Raw genomic sequence first — 25,818 nt, forward strand, 5'->3', positions numbered from 1 at the left:
TCAAACTGCAGGCGGAACAATAACTCTCATATTTCCAGAGGATTGAATACCCGCTTTACGGTACAATTATAGAGCAAATCAAGTGGCAATTGCTCCCTGGCTCGCGACAATTGAGTGGAGACCATTCATTAAGGGGCACACCCCCAAAACAATTTAAACGTCCATGGAGACTGACGGAGGGGTCTCACCCAGTTGGGGCGGGGATGGTTGAGTGTTGTTTATGCCATAGATCGATGGAGCACACCGACAGCTTGCGTAAGCGAGAGAGTTAAGTAGATGCTGACGAGGAGGAGCTGCTGCTGCTTCCACACTGAAGGCCTTTCACACGCCTGACAGCAATTATTCAAGTTTGCGTTTGCCTCGTCATGATTATGAAGTGAACACGAGGCAGAGTACCAGCCAGCCAGCCACATCCTTGGTACGCGCCGACAGGAAACTGGAGACCCAGCCATCACTTTGTGGAGGAACTTTCCACGGATAACGTCACTCAAGGCGAGATGTATTCAAGCCGCACAAATGCTGTTACGCGCTCCGCTCAAAAGAGCGTAGAAGCCAGCCAGGATGCGATGAGGAAGGGTCTTGAAAGGCTCACACTTCAAGTACTCCCAGTGTTGGTTGGTGCGGGTATAGGGTATAGGGGTGTAGAGTAAGGAATCGACTCTCCCATATCTACTTTTGGAATCTACCATCTATTGTTGGGCTTTCGCCCAGTGCAAAAATGGCAACCGAAAAAGGCCTGATGCATAATGTCCAGCCATAAATTCCAATTAAACGTTTTGCATTGCGCCCTCAACCTGCTCCTAACCATCCCCAACTGGGCAACGTTCCATTTTCGTGGTAGGCTGCTGCTGCTGCGGCTGCTGCTGCTGGCGGGGCACAGGCTATGCTTTTGATTAAGTATACGCCCCGTGGCATCGGCAGGAAGCCGCATGTGGCATTGCATTCAAATGCGAGTGCGGTGCGGCATTTTCGATTACCATTTCGATTGCAGCGTGGGCAGACTGTGGTCCTCTGGGGCGTGGCAGGTCGACTGGCAGAGTCAAGTTTTTATTTTTTCGTTGGCCCATGTTGACTTGGCGCTTAATTGTTTTATTATCCACGAGTGCTGGCCACTAGACAGAGAGAGAGAGAGATAGAGAGAGAGCCGGAGGCACGGTCCCAGCCACAGCCACACTTGAAGTCGGGTCCTGCGGGTTTTGGCAGCTCCATTGCAGTCGTTGACCTGGTTGAGCACCGGGCATGGGCATGGGCACGGGCACGGGCAGGAGCACATATTTTTCCGACTAGCCCATTCAGTTTGCTGAGTTGTCGAAGCCAGAGAAGGGGCGAGATAGAGAGACAGAGAGAGAGAGGCTGCTGCTGTCTGATATACGAGCTTCTGGCTGCTCAACAAATTACAGCAAGTGCAAACCACTTGAGGCAGTTGGCCAGGATTCAGGCACTTCGCCGTCGCCGTCGCAGCCTCAGAATCAGTCTCGTCCTCGCCCTCGTCCTCATCCTCGCTGTTCGCTTTAATTAAGGCTGTGTGAAAAATCTCATTACTTCGCGTGCGTGTTATTTTCGGCCGAATCACTGAATGCAAATGAGTCCATTCAGCCACGGATGCAGTCCAATCTTTATTAACATGCGGCTTCGAATGTGTGCACAAGCAATTCCCCAACAATTCCCCTACAGTTGGAGTTTGCTCTCTACTCTAAGCTGGCCCTAACAAGACATTAAGCTGGCACATGCACATAATAAAATGTTGCAAGCTGGCTGGCTCTGTGTTTGTCTCTGTTTGTGTTTGTCCTGCGGTCTGAGACTCAACAAAAATATTTGGACAGTGCAGCGCGTGCAACAGGAGAGGAGAACCTCAGCCGAAATACCCAAGGCAAACAATACTCGTACTCGTAAGAGAATTACTTTAATGGCCAGTCGTTGGTTCGTTGCTTCGTTGCCTCGGTGCTTGTCCTTGGGCCAAGGTAAGCAATTGGAAAGGACTCTGCGTGCCGGCAATCCATAAGTTTTCCGGCTTCTTGGCTCTTGGCAATCTGGTCACATAGCCGGGGACCCACGTCAGCCTCAGCCACTTCCAAATGCATACACAGTTGACTTGTCAGCCTGTTAATTTGCTAAATAATTTTCGAATTTCGTAGCAATCCGTAACGAAGGCACGCCCAGCGAGAGGCAGGGCAGGGCAGGGCAAAGGGGCAGTGGGGCAGTGGGAATGTGCGTGTAAGCAAAATCCAGTTTAGCCTAATGCGGAAGGGATACATTCTGACGGGAGCTGCAAACTATTTATGATTTCCCAACACGAACGACTACCCACCACCCACCCTCCAGACACGCGTCCACACCTTTTGGCACTCTCCGCTCTACGGAATATTTGTTTGCCGTTTTGCTGACTGCTACGTGAGATTGTTTTACGTTTCAAATACACAAAAAAAACAAAACAAAAACACAAGTTAGAACAATGTTTGGATTATCGACATTTGGAATGGAAGATATCCAGTGTTTGGGGGAATATTTTGAGCACAAAAGTGGGAAAATACCGAGTGGTTGCTGCTAAAATAATGCACCTAAAATATACTTTTGAAGATGGAAAAGTGCTTTCTGTAAGGAGCAGAATGTGCCGCCACTACAGCTGGAATGAAGGGTATGAAAAAATGGGGCACATACGTGAATGTGTGTACATAGGCATGAGTGTAGACCCACGTGGAAACACGTTCATCAATTAGCGCCGAAGATTTAATTGTGGCACGTGTGAACTTAATTAAACGGCATTAGTTTGTGTAATTGCAGCCCCCATGCGAGGTCCTCCTGCACCCAGCCGCCTCACGTTGATTGTGTGTTGGTGCTGCGCAATTAAATATTGCAACACTTTTTCCTCAGCTGCATTTTCATTTGCATTCCAATTAATTTTAGAGCACGCATGCAATATGTAATATTTTCGGGGGGCAAGTTGTGCTCCCACTCGACTGCCTATTATTTTATGGCTGCTCGCCACAAAGTGCGGGGGGCTAACCGCAGCGGAAGACGTGGGGGCGGGCCAGCTGCACCTATGTTTCATTTAATTAGCATTATTGTCATGGAAACCGCAAAATAAAACTATTTGCGGTGCGAATTAACTTGCCAGCCGGGCAGGATGGAGGCTGCAGCGATATGAATATACTTTTAATTATATTATGCACAGGAACTTAATAAGCAAACTGCAATGTTGGGAACGGGATGATAGCATTATCGTAGGAGTATAGATCCAGAGTCGGCACAGCTGTGTGGCTGCTAAGCAAAAGCTGAAACCCTAAGCCAAATCACAAAAGTACTTAAAATAGAATAAACTCTTTGTGCACGACAAATGGCTGCCCAAGCGGTGACTCTTTTCATCCATCTATTTATTTCTTATGCCTTCAATAATTCTCTTTTAAATGCACTTTACTTGCTGGCAGGAACAGTGTTCGAATCTCAGTAAATTTCTTGTACACGGATTTTCTTTTAGTACTTAGATGTGTGCCAGGCACAAATGAAAATGTAAAACTCATTTTAAGGCTGACTTTTGGCCTATTGACTGTCGCTCTGTCCCACAACGCAAAAGAGGAAATACTGCAGTGTGCCCGGTGTCGAATCAGAGCAAAACATTGGGGCATTATTGTAACTCGATGTTTGCGGTGTGTGCCGGGGTAGAATTAATGATTTTCTGCTAAAACTAATGCAAGCAGCGGGTAGCCTAAACCAAACTATGATGTGCACACCCAGACAAAACATTGGCTGCACCCCGAGGAGCCCACAACAGTCACGAGCCCGAAATAACAAATAATGAAAATGCTGCCCCTAATTTTCTGGTCAGGCTTGGAAATTACCTGAAACGACAAACAAATTTCTGAGCAAACGAGAGGCTTATTTAATTCTGTGTGAAAACAAGCGTGAATTGGGGTCAACCTGTGTGTGTGTGTGTGTGTGTGTGTGTGTAGTTGGATGCTTTTGTTGCATCTCTGGCTATGACTATGCCTATGCCGACGGGCTGGATTTTAGATGCAAATTTTTGCCACTGCACTTAAATAATGTAAATATAATTTGGCTGTTTGCCCGACTGCAATTTTGCAAACATTTTATGCGCGCTCATGTTCCATTAGACAAGGGCCAGAGTCCTGTTTTTGTTTTCTGCTTCCCCTGCCCCTCCACCATCCGCCCGCAATCAGGTGACAGGGCCACTAATTAGAGTCAATAATGTGGACGGGAGACTGTGCCTGTTACTGCGATGCGATGCGATGCGAGTCGGTTCTGTCCCATTGTCGCGGTGCTAAATAAATCAGAAAGTAATTAAAACAACATGAAGAGTTTCAGTTTCAGCTACAGCTTCCCTGCTCCAGCGCCAGCGCCAGCTTCAGTTTCTATTTCTATTTCAGTTCCAGCGGAAGCGGCACTTGGCCTCCCTCATGCCCCATGCCCCATGCCCCCTGCCTGAAACAGCAGTGTTTCCTGCTTATTTAGCAAACGAAATGAAATAAAAACAAATACAATAAAATGGCAAACAGCTGAGGCGAGTCGAGACATTGAACACTCTTGGAAAATCTCCATCCGATTTAATCTCAATCGGAATTACAAAAATTTAGCTACTAATTGTGAAGATTGCTTGGATTATTGTACGAGGATTTTCGGATACTGATGTCCCAGAAGATGCTTCGAAGTTTAAATTGTTGTTGTTGTTATTACTATTAGTTGCATCCAAATGCTTGTGCCTCGTCATTCCCTTTGAATCACCCGGTAAGGGTGTGCAAAACTGTACAAAAGGACAGCAAGGGATGTCGCTTGGTCGGTAGTCGGAAGCGCAGCCACAACACAACTGTCTGCTGTTCGGTTGTGGGGAATGTTAGGGACTGCAGGAGAGGAGGAGTGTGCAGGAGCCAGCGGGGGAAAATGTAGAAAAAGAATGCAAAATAAACTTAATTTACGTTTATTTACGATGACAAATGTTTTCGAAGGAGTGCAACTTTTAATTGCGAAATTTATTTAATTTACCAGCGCCAGCGAGTGTGTTGCGTCGAAGGTGCTTTCCGGTTGGATTCCCCGACTTTAAATTGCTTGAAACAGAGTTGGTTAACAATCTTGATCAAGTCACTCAGTGGACAGAAAGTGTATTCTACTGCAGAGACTGCATTATGAGAGATGTCACGGAGGTATAAAGGCAAAAAGATCGATTTTCATGTCTGAAATTGATGGAATACTTGAAGCTGTTTGGTGTCACAGTTTCTTCGATAATCCCTCACCCAATTCAGCTATAGAAACAGTATGGAAAACTTCTGGATGGACAAGGCATGCAAAAGTGGACCAAGAAGAGCAAGAAATGTACATTAGTTGGGTGGGGAGGGGGGATAATCCTTTGCATCCTTTTGCATGTCTTTTTGTTCTGGTGCCGCAAGCGGAATTTTCATTAAGGCATTTTTGATGTCTAATTTGCATATTTTTGCAGCTGGCCGAGATGCCAGGCAAGTGACACGTTAAGCATTCTCAACAAACAAAAAAAAATGGTGCAGGGTGGCACTGGCACCATGCTGCACTTGAAAGAAAAGTGCAAGCGGGTTTTTCCCTTGTTGCCTGTCCCTAGTCCCTCCTCTGGGGTACTGTGATGGCTGCTTGTCAGTTTCCAGTTGTCCGACGGCCGGCCGACATCCTTTCAGCCCAGATTTCGGGGCCTGGACAAAGTGTCGAGTGGCAACACTAATTCGCTTGCAGCATGCCACAGCAGCACGAGCCGCTACGAGTGGGGGACACACATGCACAGTGATTCAGTTGTCCTATTATACCCTAACCAGGAATGCATTATGAGTTTGATGAACAGCTGCTGACCATTCATTCGCTTGGAGAGGGAAACTTCGAACTTGTAGGCCTCAGCGGATCCCCCATTATCGTCTCACTACATCCCAAACATACAGTGAATGTTGCAGGGTACAAAATACCTTTGCTACCCGAAAACTGCCTTTCTATGCAGCACTTTTTATTAGATTTTCAGCTTTTTGCGCTTGGTTTTTGTTAATTTCCAATTTGGCAACCATATCCCCCCCATCCTCTCTGCATGGGCGTGGCAGCATGTGCACAGCTGTGAATATGGTCAGCATTTCGCTTGGGCTCTGGCATTAATTCAATTGCCAGAGCGAGTGGAGCGGAGCTGCATCTCATGATACAACACACCAACGCACCATTGTGCAACTTTGTGGGGGGGAATTCCCCCTTTCAGGACTGCCGCCAATAATCAAAAATGTCCCAAACAAAGAGAAGGACATTCTCTTGCTGGGAATTTGTTGCCAGCATGTCACATAATTTTTGTTTGCCGAATTTTGATTGCTTGTCTGTGCAGAGAGCATTTCGGAAATATTCTACTCACCAAAGCCTTGGAGCACATGTATTCAGCGTATTTGGGGTCTCGCTTTGTATGGCTTGAGCTACCGTTTCGATTGTTAATCTCTGTGTGCACTCAATAAGGATTCTCTGCGACAGAATTGCGATTCATTTGTCAAACAAAATTCACTTGTACACGGAAGGAGCGAGCACTTTGATGCGATCGGAACTGGTGCTGGGTGCTGGCTGCTGGCTGCTGGCTGCTGGGTACGCGTCGTGTTTCGAGGTTCGTTGCAGCGAATGAGGCGCGAACGGGTTCAGGCTGTGCCATTTATATGGCAGGGTCTATTTATATAGAAATCGCAGTGCCCGAAAGTAGGCAGCCAACAGTTTATATACAATATACAATAGCAAGTGGCCAGCAGCAGCAGCGGCTGCTGCGGTGGCTGTTTCTAGATATGCGCTAACCTGGGCTAAAAACCGCACAGGAGGTGATAATTGCGACGTGCAGATACCCATAGATGCACTCAAATATAATCAATGTTCGAACCAAAGAGTTTATAGTGCTAAATGTTCCTTCTGCAGTCTGCAAGTTCTTCCTGCACAGCATATACCCTCGTCCTGTGGCTGTTCCCAGGGTATGGGCGAGCGACTGACATTGGCGGGACACTCACAGTAATTATTCCCGCAAAGTACCCGACTAACGGTTGCCCTTATCAACAGCCCCTCGACACGGCTACACGGCTACACAGCTACATAGAGCTGGAGGGGGGATATGGACTGCAGTCAACTTAGAGGGGCGAAAGCTACACATACATCAACGTCATTGCTGTTATATAGCGAACGAAGGGTTTCGCTTGGGTAGAGTATATATCTAGGAATAAATATATGGTGAGGAGCAGAGGTTGCAGAGGCAGGAGCTTATCTCTAATGTTCGGGCCCACACACACACACCCAGAGCGAGGTGTGTCGGGCAGGAGTCGGGAGTTGGATGGGGTGCTGGCTGGCTGGCTGGACTAACCCAGAGTGCAAGGGGAATATCCCAGTGTATTGATAACATTTGAATTTTGGTGCTTGATTTATGAGCATAACACGAAACTACTCGGCATATCGGAGCAACCATAAAAAGAACAACCGTGTAGCAATTTCAACGTTGACGCAGTTGAGCGTAAATTGAATTGAATCATATTTTGCCCCCACATATCTGTACGTATTGGTATATTCATGCACTAAATTATGACATTCAACGCACTGGCTGAATCCGGTTACCACAGGAGCATACACACGTTTAATGATTGTGAATTATGGTAGTATGTGGGCCATTTCCATGCCACATGCCACGGGCAAGACAAAACATGACTCGCACTCGGGCTCGAACTCGAACTCGATTGCAACTGCAAAAAGAAATCGGATTTTTCTCCCCATTGATTTGCCGAATCTCCATATTCTCTGCTGCTCGCTGCAGGCTTCGTCTTTCAGGTTAGCCAAAATACACACAAATTGATGGCCAGCTTTTTGTTTCTTTTGTTTACATGTGAGTTATTCGGACAGGACAGGCTCTCCGGTATCAATGCACTGCCAAGGGGCATCGATGGCTGGATAACTGAATGTTGTATACAATGAATATCCACAAAAGTGTATTAGCTAACTCCCCGTCGTTGCCCCTTTTCAATTTTTCCTTGCCGCTTCTCGCATATTTGCAAAGCGTTTGCTTTCGGGTTAAGCGAAGCTTTTATTGCATTCTGCAGATGCCAATATGAATGCTGTCTTTTCTCTGTTATTGGCCCTGTCCGCCCACTCTCTCTCTCTGTCTCTCTCTCTCTCTCTCCATTTCCGCAGCCGCAGCCCACTCACCATTTGCGATCTAATAAACTTTACATTTGTTGGTCTTCTTTTTGTCCAAGCAAAGAAAAAACATTGCTGCTGGGCGGTGCTTTGATATTGTTCAGCTCGGGTCCGGGCACAAGTTTTCAGGGCACTTGAGGCTTTCATTTTGTATGTAGACCAAGTGGAGTCCATGTCCACGTCCACGTTCTCGTCTGCAGCTGGCCGTTCAGTTCATTGTTGACTTCATTTTAATGTTCTTGCTTTTTGCGGCTTTTCGACTTTGGACAGTTTGCCCACCCCTCCCCCACGATCCTACTCTCTCTCTCGCTCTCTCTCTCTCTTTTTCGCTCTGTCCACTTGTATTTAAAATTTCCTTTGTGTCTCAACATCTTAAAGTTTGGCAAATACATTTGGCGGACTTCATTTATTTTTATTTTTTGCGGTTACGTTTCGTGGTTTTTGCTCATTTATTTATGTTGATTTATGTTTCGGCCATAAATTTGCATTTGTTTTGCACAGAGTGCATAAAGGATTTGCTGCAGTTGGTTCTGCATTGTTGCCAAACTTTCATTCAAGCGATTAGAAAGTATTTGCCTGTGGGGGCAAGCACAGCTTTGATGGCACAGTGGCCGGGAGGAAGCTTAATTAATTTCCAAGCTGCAGTTTGTCAGGAATGTGAATTACCCTGCATACGCAGGAGATAAGACCTGTTTCATAATCAGCGTGTAATCTTTATGGATCGTGACGCACATGCCACATCCAATCAAACGCCCACTGGCATGCGGTGCAGCACATTGGCGGCACATAAATCACACAAAACTATTCCCTTTTCCGGCATTTACATGGCGTCTCCCCCCACCCCATTCCACGCTGATTCCAAATGCCACTGTGGCATTTGCCACTGTCAATGCCATTGCCACTGCCACTGCCACTGCCGACTGCCGACTGCCCTTCAATTTTATGCAATATATCGCCGCTTTTATGGCCTGGCCATGGCAGTGTCTCTATCTCTCTTTCGATTATTGTCACTAATATTGAGCATGCGTTTTAATTGAATTTCACGCGCTTCCCATAAAATGACAGCGTGTCCGACTCGGCTCCCTTTATGGCTATTCTGGCTGGCTGGCTGGCTGGCTGTAGCTTTATGTATCCTACTCCTCGTGATATTACTCGCTCCTCCATCTCCTTTGATTGCTCTCGCTCTTCCTCTCGCTTCTTGTTATAACCAATCGTAAATTCCTGCTCTGTTATTGGCTTGTTCATAGTTTATAATAATATTGATAATTGGCAGTGACATCAGTGCCACGAAGTGCCACTCCGTGTGGTTGTAAAAATAATCACATAACGCAGTACTCGCAGCAGTACCGGGAATCGTTCATTAGATTTCCGTAAACACTCATTTAATGCCCTGCCTGGCCCTGCCCTGCCCTTTCCTTTCCTTCACCCAATTGTTTTCTCCACTGCAGGCCGTAATAATTTTCGTTTTTTAATTACCAACTGATAATTGCCATCGGACATGCTTATCAGCCTTATTTGGCCGCGCTAAGGTTGGGTAGTTATCACATGTATTGTAGAGTCTGTGTGTGTGTATGTAGTGACGTTTAATGGTTGTTCCGGTGATAAGCGGAATCGGAATTGTTGTCGTCGGTGGTCCGCGTTGAGCTTGGAAAAGTTTTGACCTATTACAACGGACGGGAATCTTGGGAGATTCAAGGAGAAAGAGTGCCATTTATCAGCTGATTTGAATCTATTAGCTGCAGCAGAATTCATGGCTATGCGGGAGATTTCAATAGGGTCAAATCTGCTTTATAACTTTAAAAATCTGCTTCCGTTTCCTGTACGAATAATGCCCCAACATTCCTTGCAAATCAGGCAAGCACAGCTATAGCCAGATAAGTTATATTTCGAGGTATATTTATGGCTGGCAATTGTTAATTGTTACTCACTTGGCAAAGGTTTTTTTGCGGCTGGTTTATCTTTGTAGAAACTCATTTGGCTGGCAGTTTGAAATGCGCATAAGTGGGGCTCGTAAATTAAATTATAGAAAATTCTCTAGGTGATTTTTCTTCGAGCTGTTGACTCACTCACGAAGCGAGTCAAGGAGGCGAGCGAGTGTACGGGTGAGTGAGTGACAGGCAGACAGACATTGAGCAGCCATTGAAAAGTGTTTGCTGGCTGTGCCATTTACAAAACAATTACACTTATTTTGTGAGCCATTTAACAGCGCCACCCAAGTGGCCTGATGGCTGACAATCCATCAGGGGATGCTGCCACGCGCTCCGTACACCAGACGCCACCCCGAGACAGCTCGCTGATGCGCGAACCTTGGGGCAGATACAGCCAGCAGCAGCAGGATGGACGGCCTGCTTAGTATGCAGCTCAGCTACGAGCAGGACGAGTACTATCAGCAGAGAGAGACAGAACTGCACGCGGCTAGGTGAGTAATATTAATCATACGCCGTGTGGTGCAGCATTCCGCACCTTGGAAACCTTTTCGGGTGTAATTGAGTGATTACCGTTTGCCTTTTGTTTGGGCGATAAGCTGAAAGACAGGCACGAACTCGGGCCGTTTCTCGGAAATCGGGTCTTCCAAATTAAAAATAAAAGCAAATTCCGCAACTTCCTGCGAGTGCGCTTCACCCACCCCCATGTCTAAAAATAAAATGTATTTTGTTTTGCTTTTTAATTGGGGGGTTCCTTGACCCAAAGCTAGAGTCCCAAGGGATTTAATAATAATAAATTCAGCTATAAAGCTAAAAGTGGCGCAAGGGAAAGTCCCCTGCTAGTTGTAGTCGATGCCTGACAGCCCGAAAAGTGCCTAATCTTGGCGGAGACAGGAGCTACACTAGGTTTTGTGATTCCACTTATTGATTGTCTTTATCAGTGCCAAGATAGGAGGCCAGCGCAGAGATAGCCGCTATTCCCTCGTTTTTTGGGGTGCCATAAAAGCCTTGACCACCAGCCGTTTTTGACCAAGTTACGAACGAACACTCAAACCATCAACATGCAGCAAGGAATTCTCGTTGTCGCAGTGCTGCTGGCCTGCCTGGCGGCCAGCTGCAGCTCCACTGCCCCTCCCATGTCCCCGATGACCGGCCACTCCCGGATGCTTCAACTGATGAGCGCCACCTCGCAGCAGCAGAAGGACAACCCGACCCTTTCCATTGCCTGCTTCCAGTACTACAGCGGGGAGTTCGACAAGCATCTGAAGCAGTACGAGTACGAGTACGACCAGTGCCAGCAGCAGGCCAGCGAGCAGAACGCCGACCTCTTTGAGAAGTACAATTATATTGTCACCAGAATCAACAACGAAACGCTCGACAGCTGCAAGGCTCTCACGGACTGCACCTACCAAGCGACCCCTCTGGCGTCCCTCGACTGCTACTCCGCACAGGTATGCACGCACTCGGACACGTAATCGAGCGACTCCAACTAAGTGTAATCCATTTTTCAGGGCTCTGAGGCTGCGAGGAGTTCGTACAACCTTTCCTCCACCGCTTCGCAGTACTCTGCTAGCCTCAAGCAGGATATGCAGGCGGTGACGTTCCGCCAGGAGGCCTGCTCGAACAGCTCACAGCGTCGCTACGAGGCCAGGTTCGAGCAGACCTACATCGATCTGCAGAACTGCCTGTCGGGTGCTATCCCAGTGCCAGAACCAACCACAACACCCGCTCCGACAACAACTACAACCGCCGCGCCGACTACAACCGAAGCTCCAACCACAACCACAACCACAACCCCGCAGTCAACTCCGGACGATATTATTGTGAGTACTTGGAGCGACGATGTGGCACCATCTAGCACCGGCAAGAAGCATGGACTGGCATCGAAAATCGGCGGACTTATCCATCATATTGTCTAAGTAGTTAATAAACGAAAGAAATGCATTTGAAAACCATCCACTTAAAGCTATCTCTGACAGTTGGGATCGATGGTGAATGATGTGGAGATTTACGGCCAGAGCAGCCACTTTTTATTGGCTAGCTTTCTGCTTCGACTGTGAGCCAGTGACGAACACAAACAAGAAACTAAAACCTATGGCAACTTACTTAATTAACGGCGACCGAGATCTTTGTGTGTGTGTGTGTGTGTGTGTGTGTGTGTTTGTGTAGGTGGTAGGCAACCCGATGCGATGCAAATAAAACTTTCTGCATTTGCCGTCAGTCCAAGTTTATCAAAGATCCAGCGGCTTCGAAGGGACCGAAGGTAGACTGAGTGCAAAGAAAACATGTAAATCAGCTGGGGAAAAACTTAACCAGCCCAGAAGGACAAACAAAAATGCAAAAGTAGGAAAGAGAAGTCAGACTACGGAGGCTCATGATGGCTTAGATACCCTCTCGCAGGTGCAATGAAAGGCATTTCCGAGTGGGATATGATATGATGTATATTAAGAAGAGTTTGGTCCATGACAGAGGGTCGAAAGTACTCCTTGTGGCACAGGGTGCGCAACCAGAAGGATAACTTTAAGGCAAACCGGTGACAGTTCAGTAAACAGTGGAAGGAAGCATTTACCTTGCGGTGCTTTTCGTTCAAATTTAATTGCATTTGTTGTTGCTGTTGCTGTTGTTGCTGTTGTTGCTGTTGTTGCTGTTGTTGTTTGTTGTTGTTGCCTGGCGCCGCCTGTGGCGTTGTTGTCACTGCAATTAAAACAAATTAGAAACGTTATAAACACTCACACACGGGCAGCGAGAAGGGAATGCTGCCATATGGCAGATATTTCTCTTTGCCAAAATCAAGCCAATAACTTGGCTGCCTGCCTCTTGCACCCGGATTTACTCTGCCACCACATTGCATGCGCTTTTGCGTGTGCCATGCAATGCACTTCGGCAAGCAACAAGCTCACAGAGATGCACACACACACACACACACACAGAGACACATGCCAAGACGCACGCACACAAAGAACGTAATTAAGATATGCAAATGAGAAGTCGGTGTCTTGTCCCTGCCGCTCCTGCTGCTGCTGATGTCTCACGGTGCGATTTTCAGTGAATTTGATAATTATGCAGAGGCATGCCACGATGGAACAGCCCCGAGCAGGAGCGTGCAGCATGTACGAAGAACATATGTATGCAGCATAAAGCCTGAATGGTCAAATATGTATCCGAACAGCTGTTGTTTGTGTTTTGCAATAATAACCACAACCCAAACGAGCGATATTTTGTGATAAGTGAGTCATTGACGGGGCGTACGTATTTTTCAGCATTTAGATGTCATTGTTGTAAGTGACCCTCCAACAAAAACCCACCAACCAACCGACAAGTGTCTGCGATAAGGCTCAAGGGGGACATTGATTGGTGGGGATTCATTGAGCAAACACAATTACTGCAATCGAAAAATGGGGAAACTTTTTATTCCCCGAATCAATGAGAATTCCGTTTAAATTTCATTAAACGTATGACACTCAAGTGTCCAATCTGTCGCCTATCTAATGCAAATCTGCGAACAATACAAATCTCTTATTGGTTGTCCACTTTGCGCTCCGTAAATCAATGCCAGACGACAGGCAGAGGCTGTCTCTTGTTTTGTCTACCAGTTGGAGATCGAGTGTCCACCGACTACTGGCCTAATCACTTGTTTTTGTTTTCTTGCCACTCTCGCAGCCATTATCTATCCAAGTGAATCACTGGACGATGGGGGCTACTGGCGGCTCTAGCAGATATTCTTAGAATTTGCTGGAATTTCAAAGGTTTGCTGATATTGAGAAGAGCAAACTGGCCAGGGAGAAAACCACAGAGAAAACGGGGCACGTGTGTCCTCAAGGGTCTTCAATCACTTGTGGCAGATTGTATTGGAGTGCAGATCTTCGATCTTGGATTTTTTGTGGAACCTAAGATTCCCAATTCTAGGAAGCGCTGACATTTGATCAAGTGTGGAACGCAAAAGATTCCAAGCACAACCAAGAAGCGAATGTGCGTAAGAGGGATAATGGTTTGGAGGAGCGCCGAGAATTGCTTTAATCGAAATAACTTTGAAGGGGTCTCCATGAGTGGCAGTTATAAACCGATAAGAATGATAATGCCGGCTGAGTCTTCGAGATAGCCGGCAGCGATAGGCCAAAAACTGAGCCAATAACATGGGCAATAACACGGCGTTTGTTTTGTTGTTGTTTTGCTTTAACCAGAAATTAAACGAAGCGTCGCAAAATGGGTTAATGGTCCTACTCCTCAGATATTGGGCACTTGAGCGGCGTTGCCTATAAATACTGAAGCCGATTGCGCCATCCAGCCAAGTACGAATCGAACGCTCGAAGTGAGCGAATACCCAAGAAACGAAACTCGAAGTAAAATCCAAAAAATGTACGCCAAAGTGTGTGTTCTCCTGCTGGCCGTTGGCCTCAGCCAGGCCTTCGTGCAGGAGCCCGTGGTGTTGCCGCAGGAGCATTTAATGCGTCTCGTGATGCAGTCTCGTGACCTTGGCAGCGACTCTTCCCACACCATGGACTGCCTCGCCTACTATGTGCCCGCGATGAATGCGGTGTCAGAGCAATTCGATACGGACACTAAGCTGTGCCTCAGCGAGGCTCAGGCCAAGGCTGAAGCCATCAAAGATGCCACACAGCCCAACCGTACCGCCATCGAGGACTCTGGCACCAGTTCCTGCTCAGCCCTGAATGCGTGCAGCAACATCCAAGACGCCGAATCCTACTTTAAATGCACCGCCGCAGCTGTAAGTCGATCGTCAGCCACCACTGACACTAGAGAGCTAATCACATGGTTTCATTTCTTTTTGCAGGGTTCCGACAATGCCAAGTCCATGTTCACCATCTCCGCCAACTCCAACGAGTTGGTGTCCCAGATCCAGGAGACCACCCGCCAGATTACTGTGTGGCAATATGACTGCACCAACCAGACGGCGCGCGAATATGCCGAGAACTCTGCCGTCGTCTACGAGTCGATGAACGCTTGCCTGGCCGGTGCTGATGTGCCAACGACTGGAGCCACCCCGGATCCGACCACCGCATCCACACCCGCACCTACCACGGAGTCCACCGCTGAGCCATCCACCGAGTCCACTGCAGCTCCATCCACGGAGTCCACTGCTGAGCCATCCACCGAGTCTTCTGCAGCTCCATCCACCGAGTCCACCGCAGCTCCGTCCACGGAGTCTACCGCAGCGCCTTCCACGGAGTCCACCGCAGCTCCATCCACGGAGTCTACCGCAGCGCCTTCCACTGAGTCCACCGCAGCTCCGTCCACGGAGTCCACCGCAGCTCCGTCCACGGAGTCCACCGCAGCTCCATCCACAGAGCCTACCGCAGCTCCGTCCACCGAGTCCACCGCAGCTCCGTCCACAGAGTCCACCGCAGCGCCCTCCACGGAGGCGTCTACAACCGAGAATTCGGAAGACAACAAGGAGTCGGCACCGGAAGAGGATTTGAGTCATTTGATCACCAGCATCGAGACCAAGGGCAATGCTGATGTGCAACAGATTCTGAAGAACATTCAGCAGTGGCTGAAGCGTTTTTAGGAGCACCTGGAGCAACCTCCGAACTTTCGGCATAGAAGCCAACAATAAAAGAGCATCAAAGTATTTGCATCTGAAACTATTTATTGAAAAACCAAAATATATAAGAACAAAAAAAGAGCTGAGTGTCTGAAGTATATTTTGGGGGGGCTCCAGAATTTCTTATGTAATGAAAAGTCACTCTTGAAATCGTTTATATTGGGGTTCCATTCAAAATGAAGTAATAACCAAAGGTCACCACCTGGGTGTGGTGATTCATTGCACAGCTCTTGCGATAGTGATGATGATAAACAAAAGACAGAAGTAATCGAGTATTGGGAATGCTATCTGGCGAGTGCTCGATAAAGTAGTACACTCTAGTCTGGGCCACTCGTGCTCAATCATGGCTGGTCACTATGAGACGAGGCAATTAAAAATGGCCTAAAGATAAGCAGACCGCATGTCAAACACTGCAAGAATGGGGTGAAACCGCGAAGGAATTCTCGGAAAAACGCCGCATTTTCATTTCTTCTAGAAGTAACAATAAAACACAGGCCAGGATTATCGCAATGCTCCGATTAGATTGTTCGCAAGACACGCATTATTCGAGATTTGGGGGGCTTCTTGGAACTCTGGATTTTCCCGCAGTGCAGGAACTACGCGTGGAACTCCCGTGACCATGAGACAATCGATAATTTCGGCGCTGTTTAGTCAGAATTTAGAAGTTATTAAAAAGCAAATCGGAAGGAATCTCAGCATTGGAGATGGCGAGTACAAGATAATAAATTAATTTGCTTTTAATCAGGCTCATTCGAGCACTATTTCTGGCTGGCCACCAAATCTGATTAATCGCGGGGCTATAAAAATCACAACCACAACCGTAGGGCTTCCAGTAATAATCTTCGCGCTAGCCGTAACTCCCAAAGGATCTCGCGATTTTCTCCCGACATGAAGTTTGCTCTCGCCTTTGCCGTGTGCCTGCTGCTGGCCGCCAGCTGCAGCGCTCTGCTGCCCAAGAAGCCAGTGGATCTCGCCTCCATGCTGTCCCATCAGCAGTTTGCCATGCGCCGCATGATCTCCACCTTCGATGCACGCGCCGATGAGTCCACGCTGGTCAACGACTGCTTCGGCCACTACCTGGATGACCAGCGGGATGTCATTGTCAACTACAATGTGCAGTACAACGGCTGCATGAACACCGCCCAGATCTCCAGGGACATCCTGACCGCCGAGAGTGCCTCGGAGCGACAGAGCCTCCTCGACCGCACCAACGCCATGTGCTCGAGCCTCACCAGCTGCGACGAGCAAGTCGACGGATTGAAGTTCTTCGAGTGCTACCGCGACTCTGTACGTACAGGCTAGGATGCAGTTCTCCCCCCCACCACGAATCCCCTTTTAATCTGCGCTCATTTCAGTCCGCCAACAGCTACAAGACCATGTTCACCCTCAACAGTGACTCCAACCTGGACTTTAACCGCATCAGCGCCAGTTACAGCGTCATCGAGACCGACCTGACCGACTGCGTGGACACTGCCCGCAACGACTACGCCCACGATATGGATACGTGCGATGAGAGCCTCACCGTCTGCTTGGCCGGAGGAGTGGTCACTGATGCACCTTCGACTGCAGCTCCCGTGACTGATGGTCCCACGACTGCTGCTCCAGTCACTGATGCTCCCTCGACTGCCGCTCCAGTTACGGACGCTCCTTCCACTGCTGCACCGGTTACGGATGCTCCTTCGACTGCCGCTCCAGTCACTGAAGCTCCCTCAACCGCTGCACCGGTTACTGAAGCTCCCTCCACCGCTGCTCCGATCACCGAAGCTCCCTCAACCGCTGCTCCAGTCACCGAAGCTCCCTCAACGGCCGCTCCAGTCACCGATGCTCCCTCAACCGATGCTCCCTCAACCGCTGCACCGGTTACCGATGCTCCTTCGACTGCTGCTCCGATCACCGAAGCTCCCTCCACCGCTGCTCCAGTGACTGATGCTCCCTCCACTGCTGCACCGGTTACGGATGCTCCTTCGACTGCCGCTCCAGTCACTGAAGCTCCCTCAACCGCTGCACCGGTTACTGAAGCTCCCTCCACCGCCGCTCCAGTCACTGAAGCTCCCTCAACGGCCGCTCCAGTCACCGATGCTCCTTCCACTGCAGCTCCGATCACCGAAGCTCCTTCGACCGCTGCTCCAGTAACCGAAGCTCCCTCAACCGCTGCTCCGATCACCGAAGCTCCCTCGACTGCCGCGCCCGTAACCGAAGGTCCCACGACTGCTGCTCCAATCAACACCGAAGCTCCCACTAACGCTCCCACCAATGCTCCCGTAACCGAAGAGTCCCCGAACGCACCCGAGGAGGATCTCGGCAGGGTCTTGCCCAAGGCACACAGGGGAAACTGGCGCCTGTTCAGGCGCTTCTTCTAAGGTTGTGATCTGCCAGTGCAGCGATTCCTAAAACTTATTTATTGTGGCCAGGGGAAAACTGTAAGCAGACACACACAGACGAGGCTTCAACTCAATAAAGCAATTGCTAAAATGTAGAATACTTTTGAGTTCACTTCGAAATTGTGGGTGAATCATTAGCAACTCATTAATCGAAGTAGATAAGGGGATAAGGGGCACTCGAACATAGGACTACTGGCTACCAGTACACATGGGAGATCGGATTAGCTTCGGCACAACACTTTCGATCAATGGGTAACGCCAGCAGGGAGATAAAGAAACACCTGAAAATGTCAAATGCTGATACAAATATTGTGCAAGAATGTGGTACAGTCCAACCTGCAGCGGAAGAACACTGGCAACATTATTATTTTCCTGTGAATTTATAAAGTAATTCTGCTCGAAGGTTGAGCACTTTTCAAGTTGCCACTTAAGCAAGTTGGACTGTAGATAAATCTGCTGGCCTTCGGCGGGGACAATAAAAATAATGACGGTATTACCAGGAACTGATCAATTGGAAACTTCCCTGCGATAAAAGATACTCGATTGAGTGCGACGTTCAGACAGCAGCGCCGTCGAGGTTCAGCGACATTCGAGATCTGCGACCAAATGAATTCAGTACGGGAGCACGAACGACTGGGCGAGACGATATGTCGCCATCTGCGGCTGGCTCTGTTTGTGTTGGGCCTTTGGTCGGTGCGGACGCAGGTCGTGGGCCTCGACTGGCTAACCCCCATGCCAGATGGCACGATCGATGACTGCCACAACGAGTATCTGCAGGCCTGTGCCAAAGCCTCGCTGGCCTTCTCCGATGCCTTTGATCTGTGCGAGCAGCAGGCCAACGAGACTGAGCTGGATCTCTCCATCGATGTGGCGGTGGAGCGACTACAAATCGAGCTGGCTGCCAGCGAAGTGTGTGGCAATCTGCACATTTGCGACACCTTGGAGAATGATCTGGAGTACTTCAAGTGCATCAGCGATAATGTAAGTTCGAAGCCTGTAACCCAGATCCTTCTCTCTATCGTATATTCATCACTTCAGGGCAGTCGCAATTTGCTAATTCTCAGCGAAATCACGTACAACTCCACCAGTGCACAGGCGCGTCTGAGGCAGGACTACGATGCGGTGTATCGCACTTATCTACTCTGCACCCTGGACGCCCAAAAGAGCTACATGGAAGATCTGCGACAGGCCTACAGGGAACTCAGTCACTGCCGAATCGAAGCGAACGATTATGTAGATTAAAGAGCAGAAAGATCTGCGTAGCAGTCCAAGCTTTAATGTTCCTCATTTTGCTGCAGGCACTGGTCGAGGTCTCGAAAGACTCGGTCCGTGCCCTCCACATAGGTGTGCTCGGTGCGGTTCGTGCAGAGATAGTGCTGCACCTCGATGGTGCCCAGCTGCTGGCTCAGGCTGAGTGCATCCTCCGAGGCGTTGTACGAAATGGTGTACACGGTGGCCAACTGCTGCTTGGACTGTGGACAGTTGGTGGTAGTGAAAGTACAGATTGTTCCTTGCTTACTGTCCACTCACCATTTTGGCAAAGCAATTGAAAAAGTCCAAGGCATCGACAATGCCCAGACAGTCGTCGATAAATGCACCAATGGCCATGGCCGCTTCCCGTATTTGATTCTGTGCCGCGGCAACATTCGTGACCACAGACTGGCGCTCGGTGGTGGCTATCTCCAGGCAGCTGCTGTAACTCTTCGACCAGGTGGCCCCCTCGTTCTCCAACTGCGGCAAGTAGCGGGCAAAGCATTCCTTGGTTGTGGATTCATTCGTTTCCAGGTAGGAGAGCAGCGTCTCCACCGTCCTTGGCTGCTCATCCACATGGGACTGTCGCAAATAGAAATTCCTCTGGTTAGTTGGCAAACGCAAAGTGGCAAGGACATGTCTTCAGCCTACCCCCAGGCACATCCCTGGCACCAGCAGCAGCAGCGTGATAATATTGGTAGCAATTTCCATGTCTCTCTGCCAACGCCCGACTGACAAAAAAGTAGCCAAAATTTCCACGTAAAGTCACCGCAAAAGTTGGCCGTGTAATCTGACATTGATGTATGGTTTGTTTATATGCTCGCTTATCGCTGCGGGGACCGTCTGCAAATCACGATTCAGTGGCTCCAAAACTGTGCAAACGATTGACGAAAGTGTAGCATACTTTTGTGGGGCAAGCACGAAACATTTGATGCCCTGCGAAGGGAGTATTATGCGACTGGGGAGAGGTTTGTAATGCACAGAATAAGTTGAAGGAAAGGGAAGGATATAAAGGGTGCAAATACTAATGCAACAGGGAAAAGCTTCGAATGTTTTTTTTGGCAGTTGGAAACTTTTGTAAACTGGAATAAAGCCAGAATAGACATTGTATTCGACTCTGCAAAGCCCCGAAAGCTGCCATAAACCATTGAACAATTAAAAGGTGATCGACATTTTGTTGTAAGCGCTATCTATCAGTCGGTTATCAGTCGTTAACGCCTAACCGATTTGACCCTGACGACACGTGAATGGCATCCAGCAGTCGTCGTTCGATTGGAATGCAATTTCACATGCAAAGCAATTTGGGACTCTGGGGCATTACGCATACAACTTAATTCCTTCCTAATTGATCGCCGAACGTCCGTACGCCCGGCCGCCCGCCAGACTAATTGCAGAGACAGAGCAGAAGCAAAATTCACAAAAAATTCATCGAGGCAAACGGATCAATCATTCGCCTCTGGCCGCGACTCTGCCACCAGGTATATAAAGCTTTGGAGCTTCCTGGCCGACAGCGACAGTAAAATCAGAACCACCCAACCAACATGAAGCTTCTCTGCAGTGTGCTAATCCTCGCCAGCGTGCTGGCCGCTCAAGTAATTGGCCCAAAATCAGCTCCGAGGGCAGTAATGAGTTTCCAATCGATTCGCAGGCCATGCCGAGCGCCGTGCAGCCGCAAGTGCAGAGCGCCCTGGACCAGTACCTGGTGCACGCACGGGACTTTGATGCCACCCCCATCTCAGCGGATGTGACCACGCAGTGCTTCAACCTCTATCTGCCGATGCTGAACGAGGTGGCCGCCACCTTCTCCAGCTCGTACCGCTCCTGTGTGACCACCGCCAGCGCCGAGGCTGCCAATCTGACCGCTGAGGCTGCCAAGCAGCAGACGATCTACAAGCAGGAGGTCACCTCCCTCTGCAGCGCCTTCACCACCTGCGACAGCGACAATGACACCAGCACCTTCTTCAGCTGCTACGCCACAGCGGTGAGTACTGAGCAAGAGCTTCCCTCGTCCAACTACGACTCCGAGCTGATTGCATGCACCCGCAGGCCACCAGCGATGTCTCCGTCATCTATGACATTGCCACCAATGCCGCCACCTCGGCCAGCAGCCTCAGCGAGGGCTTGAAGGCCATCCAGGACACGGAGTACCAGTGCACCAACACCACCGAGAGCAACTATGTCCGCGACACGGCTGCCACATACGATCTGCTCGACAGTTGCCTCAAGTACGGCGTGCCGACGGTGTCCACTGCCGCGCCCGTCCCCTCTACCAACAGCCCCCTGGCTAGCTCGAGCGGGGCTCCTACCACTGCTGTCAGCACTGTGGCTCCAACATCGAACGTTCCGGACAGCAGCAGCGCCGCCGCACCAGTGAGCACCGCTGCCCCCGGCACCCCAGCCGCTGTGACGACTCCCGCTGCCGCGGCCTAGGTCTCTCAGCACCAATAAATGAGCATTCAAAAAGTAACCAAATTATCATTAAACCATAATACAGGGTGTGTCTTCAAGTCCAGAGAATTTGAAGGATCGAAAGAGTATTATTTCAGACTTGAATCTAAAATCTTCGGTCTGCTGTCGGGCGCGGGCGCGGGTCTTCCTGGGCAGTAAGAGAATTAGCAGGTGAAGGATCTTCTTTGGGTGCACTCGCTGTGTCCACCCCACTGTGTGGTGAGTGTAAAAAAGCGCGTAAATATTCAATTTGTAAGCCGTCTTATCGGGCAACCGAGAGCCAGCCGCCTGCCCGCTCATCGGCAATGCTCGTACATTCAATTACGAGCAACTGGCCGTGTCCGTGTATCTGTGGATGTGTCTCAGTGTATGTGTGTAGCCGTTAACGGGAGAACGCTTTAAAGTGTGCGCACACACACTAGATTGTAGTCAGTCGAAGTTTGTTCTCGAACCATTAAGCATGAAAGGCCAACACCAGCAACGTAGTTCCACCACCGCTCAGCCTGGGACGCTGCCAGTTGTCGTCGTCGTGGTTGCCGTGGCCATTGCCGGGCTGTGCGTGCTGTCAGGACTGAATGTAATGAAAATAGAGTAGAACAACAACCTGCACCCCTCTCTGACAATGGGAAACTACAATCCTGTAAACGTTTATCCTTTATCAGGCAGCGCCTCTCGACGTGCAATGCAATTGTGGGAACGGCGGAACGCAGCACTCGGCCGACGGCCTTCAGACCCAGACCCAGACCGGTCCCGGCTGCCAGACGCAAACCTCCGGGAATGGCACACAGAGCCAGAGCCAGAGTGGCACTGGTAGTGGCAATTCTACCCAGTCGCAGACCCAATGCTCTGGCTCCGACTGTGCACCGTTCACGCCCTTCCCGCCGCTCTTCACCATGAAGCCAATGGAGCCCCTCACGTGGAAGCCGTTGGAATGGAGGTCAATGCAGCCCATTGCCCCGCTGAATGGACAGTAGTGGCAGCATCAGCAGCAGCAGCAGCCAGTTCGATGTAGTTTAAGCTCTTCAAATGATTGTCCGATTCAATAAAGGATTGGGATGGAGAGAGTTGAGATGAAGCCCCAGCGTGTGGTCCATTTTGGGGTCCAACTTTCTGACATTTCCAGTAAATCGAATTCTCTATTTCGAATGCATCCAAAAATGCCGAATAGGCAGCTCTAATTTCCTTCTCAGGTGGTTGTCGATGGTCAGCCACTGGCTGGAGGGTTTCGCTCCACTCGGTGGAAAGCGCAGAGTTCTAATTGGTTTTACTCACGTGAGCTGAAATCCCATCTCGAGTGTCCACTGTAAATCAGTGCTGACAATTGGGAGCTGCCAGTAAAGCCACCAACCAGTGAGAGATTATAGATAGCAGAAGAACACCTGCTGATATGGAAAATACACACAAGTATTTGCTGATACCATTCTTTTGATTGGAACTATCTCAAAGAGGAATACGCTGACTGCTGGCAAGAATGTTCAGAAATTGTTGGGGTATAATGAGTCGAAGCCACAATCTACATTGCTTTAAATTAGTTCCTTTATGATACAATCCTGACTAGTAAACAAGTTCTATCATATAAATGATCACTTCCTTACTTAACCCATTCAACGATCAAGAAAACTTCCCATCAACTTTGCTTAAAGTTCCTGACTGGCATTTTGATTTCATCAACTACCAAAAACTGCTTTAGTAACTTTTTGATTGAGAGTACAGCTGATGGATTTTATTTATACCGAATTGCATCGCTGATTTTGCAGCAATTTCGCGAACTTTTGCTCACCGTTTACCCCATGAGATTGACAGTTGGTGGGGCCTGCAGCAGGGTTCAGGGGGGCTCTGTGGGGACCATGATGAATTCACGCCGAAATGCCGTCTGTGGTTAATGCAGTTTTTTGTTTTCTTGCCAGATAAAACTTTTGCGTATAATGTGCGCCTCCAACTTTTACAGACTGTGGCAAGCCCCATTGTGGCACCTCAGAGAGAGAGAGAGAGAGAAGCGACGCGGCCGTGGGCGACGCGTGTGCAAGTAATTGTGGCAAAGAGGCGCCACAATAATCCACGGCTGCCGTGGCAATCCTTGGTAGGATATCGTCAAAGGTTGATGTGGGGAGTTGCTCCTGCCTGCAGCTGACTCTGGCTTTTAACTCATTTTCTGATTAAAATCTTGGCCATTAAGCGTGCAAGCTCGAATCGGGCTAAACTTTTTTAATGGCACTGACAATAGTTGCTCCAGCTACAGCCACATGTACCCCCTCAAAACCCCAAACCTTCAATCCCCAATCCGTGCCACAATCTGCAGTGCGGCCGCAAAAAGGACGCGCGAAAATTGGCGCCTGCAACGAACGACGACGACGACGACGACGGTCACGACATGGCGCAGAATTCGGTGTAAAATTAAATTAAAACTGCCAGCGCGGCAGCAGATGGGGAAGAGGCTGTGGGGAGCGGACTGCAAAAATATTTGCGAGCCTTTAAGGAGAATGCCAGATGGGCGGCTGATAGTGAGGAAAAAGAGCAAACGGCGGAGGAGGAGCAGGAGCCGGAGCAGGAGACTGCCATCCTGGCTAAGGAGGAGCGAGAGAACTCTCAGCGCCAGCTGTCAGCGGCTGCCAGGCCAACGATGTCAATTAGTTTTTGAAGCGATGCTGACCTCCTAGCCAAGTCCAGCCACCCACCAGCCACCAGCCATCACCCTTGTCCATTTTCCCCACTCAAGTTGGCTTTAAGTTAATTGCACAAGATTTCACTTTGCACTTGCCGTTGTTACATCCGTTTCCGCCACCGCCTCCGCCTCCGCCTCTGCCGCCATCGCTGCCATTTTTAATCAAGTTAAAAGTTATTTTTAAATGGAGTGAGAGCGAAATATGCGAGTGCAGTGCACACATCACAAAGGTGCCGTATCTGCATCTGCATCTGTGTATCTGCAACTGCAACAGCAGCATGCAAAATATTTATCTGCTAATTATTTCGTGTGGCATTCATGACCGACTCCGGTTGCACAGTTCCGCCATTCCAGTGGCCTCTGCATCATTAATGTTGAAGCAAACACAAAATATGCCTGCTCTTAATGACTGTGGGGCTTATTATTATTTTTAACTGTTTTCGTTAGGCTTTTACATTCAATGAAATGCTGTTGGATTTTTTGTTTGCGAGTTAATTTAATTAATTACACACCGTGGGCTGATGGCGGCATTTCGCACCAACTCTTGCGGTGGAAGTCATACAAACAGTTGGAGACACAGCTGACGCTATGGGAATGGCATTTGATTCCAACTTCAATTAGATTTGGTAGCCTAAAAGCGACTAAAGTTACCTCCGTTCAGCATTGCATAATTTGTTTTTCACTTCAACTTTTGCTCCTCTGCATGAATATTATTCACGCGGCTGTTCCCCTTTGCTCTTACTCTCCCTTTCACTTTCTCCTGCCAGGCTGTCGCAGTTCATTTGTCATTTTGTTGGCTTCTTTTTTATACATATACTTTTAGCAAATTATCTGTGGCACACACACACACACACCTACACATTGCTGGAGCCGCTCACACCATTGCTGAAGCACTCACCTACGATGACGTCGTTGCTATTTTGGGTGCTTTACACCTGCAAAGCCTTTGATTGATGATACGCGCCATTGATAGGGGGTGGCTCTAAGCAGCTCACGACTACCTCAGCAACAACACCCGCACCCACACACCGCCCCCTCTCTGCACAGCTAATTGGCGCCCAAGTACCTGCCGTTTAAAAATATTTTAGCAAAATATTTTGGTGTATATTTTTGTTGGGGGGTATTTTTTTAAGCATTTGGCTAATTATGCGCCCAGAGTGAGGCAAAGTGAAGCGGAGAAGCGTGTGGCAGGCGGACAGTGTGCTCCGCTGCAGGCTGTTCGGGTCTCCGGTAGGGTCTGGATCGGTCTCGTCTCGTCTGAGCTAATTAGAGCAGCGAACGTTAATTGCAATTTGCAGTGACTCCTCCTGCGGGGCAGGGGCGTAGGGTGGCCAGTGGGTAGAGAGTGGATATGCGGCCCTTTACAGTTTACATAGACGTCGCATCAACTCCTTCAGCTGTTGCTGCTGCTGTCGCTGCTGCCGTCGCTGG

The 25,818-nt window shown here is 49.0% G+C and overlaps 8 protein-coding genes across 8 annotated transcripts in view; 6 read left to right on the plus strand and 2 right to left on the minus strand.

Moving 5' to 3' along the window:
* The window catches only part of LOC117892582, a 24,767-nt gene extending 18,132 nt beyond the window's left edge, over positions 1-6,635 (minus strand). Inside the window, exon 1 of the mRNA XM_034798920.1 lies at positions 6,359-6,635. Coding sequence (XP_034654811.1) covers positions 6,359-6,376 — 18 coding nt within the window. The 5' untranslated portion in view covers positions 6,377-6,635. The remainder of the gene's footprint in view (positions 1-6,358) is intronic.
* Positions 6,636-11,088: 4,453 nt separating this feature from the next.
* On the plus strand, positions 11,089-11,940 carry LOC117889803 (protein TsetseEP). The gene is made up of 3 exons (XM_034794280.1): positions 11,089-11,533; positions 11,594-11,840; positions 11,885-11,940. Exons 1-3 carry the CDS (start codon positions 11,144-11,146, stop codon positions 11,938-11,940), a joined length of 693 nt encoding a protein of 230 aa, XP_034650171.1. The 5' UTR covers positions 11,089-11,143.
* Positions 11,941-14,360: 2,420 nt separating this feature from the next.
* Positions 14,361-15,674, plus strand: LOC117892583 (mucin-5AC). Its single transcript, XM_034798921.1, has 2 exons — positions 14,361-14,808; positions 14,875-15,674. Exons 1-2 carry the CDS (start codon positions 14,437-14,439, stop codon positions 15,607-15,609), a joined length of 1,107 nt encoding a protein of 368 aa, XP_034654812.1. The 5' UTR covers positions 14,361-14,436; the 3' UTR covers positions 15,610-15,674.
* An 821-nt stretch (positions 15,675-16,495) lies between these two features.
* Positions 16,496-18,005, plus strand: LOC117889808 (salivary glue protein Sgs-3). Its single transcript, XM_034794287.1, has 2 exons — positions 16,496-16,932; positions 17,001-18,005. Exons 1-2 carry the CDS (start codon positions 16,534-16,536, stop codon positions 18,003-18,005), a joined length of 1,404 nt encoding a protein of 467 aa, XP_034650178.1. The 5' UTR covers positions 16,496-16,533.
* Positions 18,006-18,600: 595 nt separating this feature from the next.
* On the plus strand, positions 18,601-19,309 carry LOC117892586. Its single transcript, XM_034798924.1, has 2 exons — positions 18,601-19,007; positions 19,065-19,309. Exons 1-2 carry the CDS (start codon positions 18,633-18,635, stop codon positions 19,266-19,268), a joined length of 579 nt encoding a protein of 192 aa, XP_034654815.1. The 5' UTR covers positions 18,601-18,632; the 3' UTR covers positions 19,269-19,309.
* On the minus strand, positions 19,283-25,372 carry LOC117892587. The gene is made up of 4 exons (XM_034798926.1): positions 25,286-25,372; positions 19,929-20,120; positions 19,557-19,859; positions 19,283-19,498 (listed from the first exon to the last, which is right to left on the minus strand). The coding sequence occupies exons 2-4, from the start codon at positions 19,986-19,988 to the stop codon at positions 19,301-19,303; spliced, it is 561 nt and encodes a 186-aa protein (XP_034654817.1). The 5' UTR covers positions 19,989-20,120; positions 25,286-25,372; the 3' UTR covers positions 19,283-19,300.
* On the plus strand, positions 20,719-21,744 carry LOC117892584 (cell wall integrity and stress response component 4). The gene is made up of 3 exons (XM_034798922.1): positions 20,719-20,869; positions 20,926-21,258; positions 21,324-21,744. The coding sequence occupies exons 1-3, from the start codon at positions 20,819-20,821 to the stop codon at positions 21,705-21,707; spliced, it is 768 nt and encodes a 255-aa protein (XP_034654813.1). The 5' UTR covers positions 20,719-20,818; the 3' UTR covers positions 21,708-21,744.
* LOC117892588 lies at positions 22,146-22,816 on the plus strand. Its single transcript, XM_034798927.1, has 2 exons — positions 22,146-22,302; positions 22,388-22,816. Exons 1-2 carry the CDS (start codon positions 22,186-22,188, stop codon positions 22,697-22,699), a joined length of 429 nt encoding a protein of 142 aa, XP_034654818.1. The 5' UTR covers positions 22,146-22,185; the 3' UTR covers positions 22,700-22,816.
* Positions 25,373-25,818: the final 446 nt, after the last annotated feature.

This window comes from Drosophila subobscura, chromosome E (assembly GCF_008121235.1).
Source record: "Drosophila subobscura isolate 14011-0131.10 chromosome E, UCBerk_Dsub_1.0, whole genome shotgun sequence".
NCBI classification, from domain to species: domain Eukaryota; kingdom Metazoa; phylum Arthropoda; class Insecta; order Diptera; family Drosophilidae; genus Drosophila; species Drosophila subobscura.

What these genes read in the sequence shown, in the direction of transcription:
- LOC117889803 (XM_034794280.1), top strand. Translation starts at nt 11,144, where the DNA reads ATGCAGCAAGGAATTCTCGTTGTCGCAGTGCTGCTGGCCTGCCTGGCG. An exon ending in TCGACTGCTACTCCGCACAG is followed by an intron (nt 11,534 to 11,593) that starts GTATGCACGCAC and finishes TCCATTTTTCAG; the next exon opens with GGCTCTGAGGCTGCGAGGAG. An exon ending in AACTACAACCGCCGCGCCGA is followed by an intron (nt 11,841 to 11,884) that starts CTACAACCGAAG and finishes ACAACCCCGCAG; the next exon opens with TCAACTCCGGACGATATTAT.
- LOC117892583 (XM_034798921.1), top strand. Translation starts at nt 14,437, where the DNA reads ATGTACGCCAAAGTGTGTGTTCTCCTGCTGGCCGTTGGCCTCAGCCAG. An exon ending in TTAAATGCACCGCCGCAGCT is followed by an intron (nt 14,809 to 14,874) that starts GTAAGTCGATCG and finishes TTCTTTTTGCAG; the next exon opens with GGTTCCGACAATGCCAAGTC.
- LOC117889808 (XM_034794287.1), top strand. Translation starts at nt 16,534, where the DNA reads ATGAAGTTTGCTCTCGCCTTTGCCGTGTGCCTGCTGCTGGCCGCCAGC. An exon ending in TCGAGTGCTACCGCGACTCT is followed by an intron (nt 16,933 to 17,000) that starts GTACGTACAGGC and finishes CGCTCATTTCAG; the next exon opens with TCCGCCAACAGCTACAAGAC.
- LOC117892586 (XM_034798924.1), top strand. Translation starts at nt 18,633, where the DNA reads ATGAATTCAGTACGGGAGCACGAACGACTGGGCGAGACGATATGTCGC. An exon ending in TCAAGTGCATCAGCGATAAT is followed by an intron (nt 19,008 to 19,064) that starts GTAAGTTCGAAG and finishes TCATCACTTCAG; the next exon opens with GGCAGTCGCAATTTGCTAAT.
- LOC117892587 (XM_034798926.1), bottom strand. Translation starts at nt 19,988, where the DNA reads ATGGAAATTGCTACCAATATTATCACGCTGCTGCTGCTGGTGCCAGGG. An exon ending in TGCCAGGGATGTGCCTGGGG is followed by an intron (nt 19,860 to 19,928) that starts GTAGGCTGAAGA and finishes TATTTGCGACAG; the next exon opens with TCCCATGTGGATGAGCAGCC. An exon ending in TCAATTGCTTTGCCAAAATG is followed by an intron (nt 19,499 to 19,556) that starts GTGAGTGGACAG and finishes AACTGTCCACAG; the next exon opens with TCCAAGCAGCAGTTGGCCAC.
- LOC117892584 (XM_034798922.1), top strand. Translation starts at nt 20,819, where the DNA reads ATGAAGCTTCTCTGCAGTGTGCTAATCCTCGCCAGCGTGCTGGCCGCT. An exon ending in CCAGCGTGCTGGCCGCTCAA is followed by an intron (nt 20,870 to 20,925) that starts GTAATTGGCCCA and finishes ATCGATTCGCAG; the next exon opens with GCCATGCCGAGCGCCGTGCA. An exon ending in TCAGCTGCTACGCCACAGCG is followed by an intron (nt 21,259 to 21,323) that starts GTGAGTACTGAG and finishes ATGCACCCGCAG; the next exon opens with GCCACCAGCGATGTCTCCGT.
- LOC117892588 (XM_034798927.1), top strand. Translation starts at nt 22,186, where the DNA reads ATGAAAGGCCAACACCAGCAACGTAGTTCCACCACCGCTCAGCCTGGG. An exon ending in GCGTGCTGTCAGGACTGAAT is followed by an intron (nt 22,303 to 22,387) that starts GTAATGAAAATA and finishes ATCCTTTATCAG; the next exon opens with GCAGCGCCTCTCGACGTGCA.